A 10866-nucleotide genomic window follows, 5' to 3' on the forward strand; every position below is an offset into this window, starting at 1 on the left:
AACTCCTGTTTTATGCCATGTCTGCTAAACACTCAGTAATACTCAACGTGGGACATCATTAGTCCTTTTGTTACCAACCTGTCTGAATCCACCACTGGCTCTATGATGCAAACTTAATGTTTTGAACCAGTAATACTCAACATGGGACATCATTGCTTATGGACCGACCTTTTTGATTCCTACTTTACCATAACCATTTGATGTATGTAAAAAAATCCTTTATTCTTATAATTAAATATTATTAGGAATTGTATAAAAAAATTTTAGATAGGCGTAGGAGTGGCTGTGTGGTAAGTAGCTTGCTTGCCAACCACATGGTTCCGGGTTCAGTCCCACTGCGTGGCACCTTGGGCAAGTGTCTTCTACTAGAGCCTCGGGCCGACCAAAGCCTTCTGAATGGATTTGGTAGACGGAAACTGAAAGAAGCCCGTCGTATATATGTATATATATGTGTGTGTCTGTGTTTGTCCCCCCAACATCGCTTGACAACCAATGCTGGTGTGCTTATGTCCCCATCACTTAGTGGTTCGGCAAAAGAGACCGATAGAATAAGTATTAGGCTTACAGAAGCATGGTAACAAAAGAACTGAAAATGGTCTACAGTAGACAGGTGCAAGCATAGCTGTGTAATTTAGACGTTTATCTTGCAACTATGTTGTGTCAAGTTCAGTCCCACTGTGCGGCACTTTGGGCAAGTGACTTCTACTGTAGCCCTAGGCCAAACAGTGCCCTATGAATGAATTCGGTTGATTAAAATTGTGAGGAAGCCTGTCGGATATATACATGTATATGATTGTTCATGTTTGTCGCCCCATAACACCACCACTTGATGACCTATGTTGGTTTGCTTATGTCTGTAAACAAACCAACATTGTGGCTTTTCAACAAAAGTGACCGATAGAGTAAGTACCATATAATAAGCAAGTACCAAAAAAATTAAATACTGGGGGTAGGGGTCAATTTGTTCAACTAAACCCTTCAAGGCGGTACCCCAGCATGGCCACAGTCCAATGACTGAAACAAGTAGGAGATAGAAGACATGTACACTGTATCATATGATTCAATATATTCATAGTCTTGGCAAAGAGCTTGAAGCAAGTTTTGTTGACAATTGCTTGTAAATAATACTGTTGTAGGAGAATGCTTCAGGAGTATTGGAGTGTGTAACATTAATTCCTGAATTTTTGGCAGAGTACTCCATGTGTTCAGAGTCCAAATGTCATTGTGTTTCTATGCTGCACCATCAGCATCAATGATGCTTGTTTCTGCCAATAGAAGAGACAATCACACTGTAACTTCAAGCTGATGTTTGAGGAAAAGCAATATCTCTTAACATAAGCTGAATCAATTAGTGTATGTTGTATTAGTAAATAATGCTAGGCACAAGTGTATGTATGTATGTATGTATATATATATATATATATATATATATATATATATATATATATATATATATACAGTAATTCTTTGCCATATCGTGGTTCACTTATCATGCACTCAGTACATCGTGGACTTTTCTTGCTAATATATGTAAATTTATATTGTGAATTCCTCAGTATATTGGGGGTTTCTGGGACTGATAAGTATTTATATTTTTTATAGATTCTAATTATTTCTGTGGTAAAATAAGCATTTTCATGCCTAAAAATTAATAAATAAATAGATAAAAATAGAGTACAGTACTGCATTGTATAACACATTAATTAAAATATATGCAAAGAAAATATGTAGAGTACCGTAGATGAGTAAACAAAGAATCGCACATACTGTATGGAAAACGAAACTCGGGAGGTGAATATATACAAATTATAAAAATGATAAAAAGTATATTACAATACAGTACTGTTTCTACTTCGCAACAGCCGCGATAGTCGAGGGATTACAGGGAAGAGCTATTCTAAGGGCGCGTTCTGCCTCATCTTCGAAACACCTAGTTTAGAATAGAGGCAGCTGATGAAGGAAAAGTTCCATAAGTGGCTTTCTGTTTTCCTATGTGTTCGTTCTGTTGTCTGTAAAAAAGTCCGTAGGTATGTACATATATGTATGTATACATGCATATGCTCATATATAATTTGTATTATTATTATTATTATATATATATATATATATATACATATAACTAATTTAGAGACAAACCACCATTCCACAACTCAGTCAATGAAGAACCCGTCCAAAACCATGCTCTGAGACATATATCATACAAAATACTAATCTAAAATTTTAATAATATATAATATTGAACAGTAAGAATATTACAATCATTTAATATGTAAGAGCAAATACTTTTAAAATCACAGCGAATACCATACAAAGAAACATTCATCATAGAAATATTAATCTAAAAATCAAATAAAGTATAAATTGAACAATAAAAATTAATACAATAATCTAATGTATAGAATTAAGTACTTGTACATCGACTCAACAACAACAATAGACTCTTATATGTGTATATATATATATATATATATATATATATATATATATATATATATATTATGAAATTCGGTTTAATATTATTATACTGAATTTTACCTGTAAGGTTGGAATAATAATTTATTCACTAATAATAATAATATTATTATTATTATTATTATTATTATTATTATATATATATATATATATATATATATATATATATATAGGATGGTCTTCTTTTAGTTTCTGTCTACCAAATTCACTCACAAGGTTTTAGTCAACCCAGTGCTTTAGTTGCAGACACTTGCCAAAGTTGCCTCTCAGTGGGACTGAACCCAGCGCCATGTGGTTGGAAAGCAAACTTCTTAACCACACACCCATACCCATGCCTATATATATTATCACTTAACATGATATCTAACATCATTTTAGGGTCTAGTGCTAACTAGTTGTGTTATATTATGAAGCAAGCTGATAAAGAATAGTGTATATATACCAAGAGATTATATAACTGAATACACAGTAGATTGTGAGGGTTGAAGTCCAGACTTCATTTATCAATTTCGTAGTCTGTAGTTAAAAATATATGCTTCATCATTATGTTGTTTTTGCTAATTAGCTCTGAATCATTTTGCTGATGTTCTTTTAATTAAGTCATAATCAATTTGTTGTTCTTTTAATTAACTCCTAATCATTTTGTTGTTGTTTGTCTTTTTTTCTTCTAATTAACTTATAATCAGCTTGAGTGAAAAATATCTACTGTTTAGCTCAAGTCAGCCATGATTGACAGACAGACAGAAAAGCCATTCCAGCCATGACCATCCTTCTCGTTATTTCAGGCATTTGAGGGAAATTTAGCTGCTATTGCTAGCTGATCAAATGACCACATAGAGGATATATTTAGTAACCTTGTATTTGTTGTATAGATAGACCTAAGATAGATCTGATCAAGCAAACCTGTGGCATGTTAGTACTCAGTTAAATCTTTTATCTTTTACTTGTTTCGGTCAGTGCGCTCTGGTCATGCTGGAACATCACCTTGAAGGGTTAGTAAAAATAATCGACCCCCAGTACTTATTTTTTTGTTATGGCTGGAACTTATACTGTTGGTCCTCTTTTGCTGAACTGCTAAGTTACAGGTAATAAACAAATCAACAGCAGTGTCAGTCAGTGGGGCACAAATACAGGCACATACATGTGTGTGTGTGTGTATACACACATATCACTACTAGTCAAGTGCTAGGATCGATATAATTGACTAAGCTCACCACCCCTATAATTGCTGGCCTTGTGCCAAAATTTCGAAACAGTTGTCATTATTATTATTATTAGTATTATTATTATTATTATTAAGGCAACACGATGGCAGAATTGTTAGCGCACTGGATGAAATGCTTAGCGGTATTTAGCCCGTCTCTGCATTCTGGGGTCGATAAATTAAGTACCAGTGAAACACTCAGGTTGATATAATCGACTAGTCCCCACTCCATGGACAATATATCTCAAGAACTGCTGGGTGGATTTGGATGAAACTTTCAGGGATGTTTGGCCTCATGACTTGCACAAACTGATTAAATTTTGGGATCAATCCGGTACTGGACAAGGATTCTGGAATATTTCTCCTGTTTTTTGTACTTATTTTCTGAGATCAGTCAGGTTCATTTTTAGTATTCTCATCTGTGAGAACAGTTGAGTTTATTTCAGATATTCTCATTTTAAAAATCATCTCTGGCTAATCGTTGAGAGGACATTGGTGTTGCCATGGCAGAGGTTTGTGCTCTCTGAGTACTCTTGTTATTATTTAGTGAATTGGCAGAGACATTAGAGCTTGCAGTATTTGTTTGGTCTCTCTGGTTTGAGTTGAAATCCTCCCATGGTCAACTTTGCCTTTCACCCTTTTGGAATTGATAAAGTAATCTTCCAATTAAGTCTAATGGGACTGATGCATATATACCTCTTAACCCTTTATCATTCAGATTACTCTGTCAAATGTAATGCTTATTTATTCATACTGTTTTGTAATGATCATGCATTATCTTGTAGCTTTGAGATTTTGATGATATGATAGTTTATTTTTAGAATGACATTGTACAGAAGGTGTGATAGGTAGGATCTGGCCAGTTTGAACATTAAACAAGTACAATATTTGGGTTGGATATGGCCAATTAAACATTAGAGGGTTAAATTGACACTCTACTTCCTACACATGAAGAAGGAATTGATGTTGCCATTCTATAACTATTCTAGAAATATTGATTTCATATTTTGGCACAAGGCCAGCAATTTCTGGGGAGAGGGTAAGTCAATTTCATCGACTACAGTGCTCAGCTGGTGCTTATTTTATCAACCTTGTAAGGATGAAGGCTAAGTCAACCTTGGTGGAATTTGAACTCAAAACGTAAAGACAGACAAAATACTGTTAATCAATTCAGCAGCTCGCCACCTGACTATGAAGAAATATTAAGAAGACTTAATTTTGCATGATGTGATGTGATGGTAAATTCCTTAAAATTCTTGCATCTTTAAGTAAAGATTTTGAAATTCCTAAAATAGCTAAACTGACTCATTAAAATTTTCTTTTTTTAATATTGCAAATTCTTTATATGAAATTAATGTTAACGACACAAATATTCCATCAGGTAATTTAATCTTTCAGTTTCATAAATAGAAAACAGAGAGAAATTAAAAATATTTATTCCTTTGGAGAATATAAAAGACTAACATGTTTTCCAGTATAAAAACAGCTACTTCATCCCTTGTACTCTTAGATGACCATGTTGTAATGTTTGGTGGTGTGTTTATGAGAAAACTCTGAAGATTGTGTTGAAAATAGGCTCAAGCATGGCTTTGTGGTAAGAAGCTTTCTTCCCAACCACATGGTTCCAGGTTCAGTCCCATTGTATGGTACCTTGGGCAAATGTCTTCTACTATAACCCCAGGGTAACCAAAGCCTTGTGAATGGACTTGGTAGACAGAAACTATAAGAAGCCCACATATATATCGTCTGTAAAATTAATGTCAAAACAGACAATGTAACCTGGTGCAACTCCATGAGAGGTGGCTTTTGTGTAATGTAGACTATCAACCCCAAGCATTCATCTGGTACTGTATTTTATTGTCCCTGGAAGGGTGAAAGGCAAAGCTGACCGCAGTGAGATTTGAACTCAAAATAAATGAGTAAATGAAGAACCAGAACAAATACTGGCAATCTAATGATTCTGTAAATCTACCAAGATTTCATTGACTTTTTTGGTTTGCTTTACATTAGAAAAAAATTTAATGAAAGCAATTGTCTATTGTTTGACACAATAATAGGTTTGCAATGAATACCTGTCTCGCTCACCTACTGAAATTGCTATCTTTTAAGCTATACACTAGATTCAAAGGAAAGATTCATGTCTTATTCTTTCATGCAATTTCTCTTTTGTTCTCCTGCCATTAACTCTTCTACATATCATTTGTTTCCTAACAATAACAGCATGAGTTTTACTCTATTTTTATCATCACCACGTCCATCCTCATCATTGCTTTTGTTGCTATTTTCCTCATCAACCTTGCCATCAACATTACTATCATCATCATTATCATTGTCATCAAGGTCACCATAGTCATCATCATCATCATCATCATCATTTCCTTATCATTGTTGTCCCTTTAGGTTCTAAATTAAATATTGGTTGTTGTCGCCTTTATCATTCATTCTTCAGGAGGACAGTGGGTAGGAACATCATCATAGTCATCATCGTCGTTTAGCATCTGCTTTCCATGCTAGCATGGGTTGGACGATTTGACTGAGGACTGGTGAAACCGGATGGCAACACCAGCCTCCAATCTGATTTGGCAGAGTTTCTACAGCTGGATGCCCTTCCTAACGCCAACCACTCAGAGAGTGTAGTGGGTGCTTTTACGTGTCACCCGCACGAAGGCCAGTCAGGTGGGACTGGCAACGGCCACGCTCAAAATGGTGTATTTTATGTGCCACCCGCACAAGAGCCAGTCCAGGGGCACTGGCAACGATCTCGCTCGAAAATCCTTACACATGTCACGGGCACAAATGCCGAAATAAAATACCAGTTAAGTACTGGACTCAGTTTAATCAACTACAACTTCTCCCCAAATTTCTAGCTTTTTTCCCTATTTTAGTAATTACCATCATCATTATTATTATTGTTATTATTCCTTTAACTCTGGTTTTGTTGGAAATCCTAGAATCTTACGTGAATAGTAAGTTTGCTACCTACAGCCTATGGTACCATGCTATTTGTTCTCTTCAGCCATCTGAACTTTCTTGTTGTTTCTGACCATACCAAGGAGGCAAACCTTCTATAACCGCTCTACTAGACACTCCGTTCCTATTTCCTGTATGTTCTTTATTATTATTATTATTATTATTATTATTGATTTGACTCTGGTTCATTCTTATTCTTGGTAGAATATAGGCAAAGTTGACCTCTTGCTGAGGTCACCTTTGCCTTTAATCCTTTCAGAGTCAATTGAAGTAGCAGTCAAGTGCTGGGGTAGATTTAAATACTTTCCTCCAAATTTCAGGCTCTGTTCCCATATTGTACTTATAACATAAAGTACCTATATTATTTATCATCACTATCATCATCATCATCACCCTCATCATCATCATCGTCATCAAGGTTGATATAAGAAAATATCAGCCAAGTACTGGGTTCATTCAGTTGGTGGCATACCAAGGAAACATTTGGAGATTATCACAGCTGCACACACACACACACACACAAAATAAAAAAAAATGTTGAATGCTAGCCATTATTTTTATGTGGTTATATATGTGTGTATTTCATTCTTGGTGTCAGGTGAGAGACAGATAGAAGCATGTATGGAAGGCCAGCAGTAGCAGAATGTGCTACAAAGGGATTAAGAAAAAATAAAATCGCCAGAATGTCGTAAATTATTTAAGTTACTAATAAAATTCTAATTTTGTTAAAAATATCATTTAATTTTTGTTTTATATATATTTTTCAGATAACTATCAAATGTGTGAACTCATCTTCTATCAAGGAATGTGTCGACAAAGTTGAATTCCTTAGAGTTTTTTTTTAAAAAAACTTCTTTGAAAAGTTTTAATTTATTAAATAAGTACATGTAGTTTAACTCATTCAAAACCATAAAGATTTCCTCAAAATGGCTTACTACGCTATTAATCCACCTCCATCAGGTCCCTCCAGAGTAAGAGATCGCAAACAGCGAAAGGTTTTCATCCCGGGCCAGAAGGATAGTAAAGAAAATATATCCGATATAACAGATTTCACAGAGAAGTCACCTACATTGATAACATTGGACGACTTGGAATCCACCAGTAAATTTAGCTCAGATTTAGAAGGACTTGATTTAAGTTACTCTAACTTGGGATCAAATACTCTGAAGAAAGGTTTAAGTAATTCTATGGAAGATTTAAGTGCAACAAGCAAAGCCTACCCAGATATCAGTGGTTTGTTCTATGAACTGAGGTCAGATGTGTATTTCAACAGTCGTAGGCCTCCTCCAATTGGCTTCAGTCATTTCTCAGATTGTCCTGATAGCCTTAATATTGACCAACTTGTGCCATTATCACAAGTCTCACAGTCTCAACTACCAGAACAAACATTGCCATTACCGTCACAACAAAAACCCTCATGTCCATTCTCTCCTCAAAGTTACCAAAATGTACAGACTTCAACGCCTTTTCAGTACCCTTCTCCTGCTCTTGTAACTAATTCCCATCAAATGCTAGTACCATCACCTTTGCCATGGGAAGGAGATCCCTCAGGTTTGTACAAGGAGAGAAAACCTTCCCTATCTAACATGCATCGTCCAGCCAGCTTGAATGATCTGGATGATATTGATACTTATCCTAAAACTGTGCCCTTAACAAACAGTGCCTCTGCAACAACAACACCTATTGTGGACACCTTCAGTATTGAATTCCCTCAAGGAAATGGAATTGCTCACACAACAGCAAATCTCATAGATCTTTACGATAGAGAATATCTCAATTTAGAAGACTTTGATCCTTACAGAGTGGAACAACAAATTTGTTCTTCGGTGTCATCTCCACAAGAAACATCAGCAGTGTCCCCTCCAAAGGATAAGAATATAAGAAAGTCTGGGAGTGAAAATGATTTATTGAATTGCACGTCACTTCTTTTGGAATGGTCTGAAGTTCCTGATAAAAATAGCACTGCACAGGTCAGTAAGAAGAACAATGATTTATTTGATGACATATCATTTCTCCAGGAATGGGCTGAAACTTCTGATGTAAGTAACACTACACAGGTTAGTGAAGAAACAGCACAAAGTTGGAACCATGACTATGCAAATTCCATGGTTGAACTCGCCCAGACTTCTAATATTATTGTTGATTTACCAAAAACGTCACAAAAAGAAGACAACAAACCTTTGGATACAATTGTACCATTACAGCACTACCCTACTAAGAAACCTACCAAGGATTTCTCTAAACAGGATATACCACCAAATAGTACCTCGTGGACATTTCTCCGTAAGGTAAGACTTATTTCTTCAAGTTTTCATTGGGATTTCATTATCAACATATAAAGGAGTTACAGAAACTCTTCATGTACCAGACTAAACATCTCAAAGACATCTTGTTACGTCCCTCATTATATTCTGTATTGTAACCCTTCTAGTGTGACTAAAATCAATACCAGGTATATACTAGGATTAACATAATTATTTTTATAGTTTTTCATAACATTTTGTGAATGGTTGCATTGTTGGTTACAGATGCCAACAGTGACTATGGAGTATTTCTGCAATTCGGGTGAAACAAAGATCAGAAGGTGTTGTATTGTTCGATATATGAGTTTATTGGTTTATCTCAAGGTTGCATATAGTGATGAAAAATTTAAGAGAGAATAGTAGGTGCAGTAAGAAGCTTGCTTCCCAACCACATGGCTCTGGGTTCAGTTCCACTGCATGGCACCTTGGGCAAGTGTCTTCTGCTGTAGCCCAGAAGTAAATTGTATGTATGGAAACAACACCATAAAAACTGATTACTTTGCCATAGTGTTTAATAATTGAATAAAAATTTTTTTTTGAATCTTTTTAACTGCTAATTATGAAATTTGAACTCAGATATTTATACCAATAGTACACTCATTTAAAAGGTCACCCACACAAGAAAAAAGGAATTCTGAAAAAAACATGAAATGAATGGCAATTAGCCATGTTGCAGATCTGTCCAACCCATTCTAGAATGCAAAAACTACCTTAAAGCATGAATGACGGTGATCTCACACACACACACACACACACATACAAGGACATATGCATAATCACATACAATGTGCACATGCACACACACACACACACACACACACACACACACACACACACACACACACACACACACAAAGTATGAGAGATTTGGCTGTTATTTCTAATACATCAAGTATTTGTGTAGTCACAGAAACTACATGTAATGCTGATTTTTTTTTTCCCTTAATCTCTTAACATATTATCTTGTATATTTTTGTTCAGAGTTGTTTAGTAAATATATATTTAAATGAAAATATACATTCATTGTACTCTGAGGTCACTTATTTTTAACCTGAAATACTTTGTTCATAATGATATTCCTGTTTTCTATTATTAACTTATCAGTAATTATAATATATCAATACCATCATAATAAATCATTAACTGATCCAAATAATTTGTGTACTTATTCTTCCTTATATATATATATATATGTCATCATCATCATCGTTTAACGTCCGCTTTCCATGCTAGCATGGGTTGGACGATTTGACTGAGGACTGGTGAAACCGGATGGCAACACCAGGCTCCAGTCTGATTTGGCAGAGTTTCTACAGCTGGATGCCCTTCCTAACGCCAACCACTCAGAGAGTGTAGTGGGTGCTTTTACGTGTCACCCGCACGAAAACGGCCACGCTCGAAATGGTGTCTTTTATGTGCCACCCGCACAAGCCAGTCCAGGGGCACTGGCAACGATCTCGCTCGAAAATCCTACAGGAGCCAGTCAGGCGGTACTGGCAACGGCCACGCTCAAAATGGTGCATCTCATGTGCCACCCGCACAAGAACCAGTCCAGGGGCACTGGCAACGATCTTACTTGGCTTGCCGGGTCTTCTCACGCACAGCCCATTTCCAAAGGTCTCGGTCCGTAGTCATCGCCTCGGTGAGGCCCAATGTACGAAGGTCTTGCCTCACCACCTCAGCCCAGGTCTTCCTGGGCCTACCTCTTCCACGGGTTCCCTCAACTGTTAGGGTGTGGCACTTTTTCACGCAGCTATCCTCCTCCATTCTCACCACATGTCCATACCAGCGCAATCGTCTCTCTTGCACGCCACAACTGATGCTTCTAATGTTCAGCTTTTCTCTCAAGATACTTACACTCTGACGGGTATTCACATTGACATTACACATCCAACGGAGCATACTGGCTTCATTCCT

At 36.2% G+C, this 10866-nt stretch overlaps 1 protein-coding gene across 1 annotated transcript in view; it reads left to right on the forward strand.

The window, feature by feature from the left end:
• The window catches only part of LOC106869736 (phosphatidylinositol 4-phosphate 3-kinase C2 domain-containing subunit alpha), a 173789-nt gene that overhangs the window by 18755 nt on the left and 144168 nt on the right, over nucleotides 1–10866 (forward strand). Inside the window, exon 3 of the mRNA XM_089354773.1 lies at nucleotides 7414–8934. Within this exon, the coding sequence (XP_089210899.1) occupies nucleotides 7573–8934 (1362 nt within the window). The 5' untranslated portion in view covers nucleotides 7414–7572. The remainder of the gene's footprint in view (nucleotides 1–7413; nucleotides 8935–10866) is intronic.

The sequence above is a fragment of the Octopus bimaculoides genome, chromosome 7 (genome assembly GCF_046866305.1).
Source record: "Octopus bimaculoides isolate indiv1 chromosome 7, ASM4686630v1, whole genome shotgun sequence".
Classification (NCBI taxonomy): domain Eukaryota; kingdom Metazoa; phylum Mollusca; class Cephalopoda; order Octopoda; family Octopodidae; genus Octopus; species Octopus bimaculoides.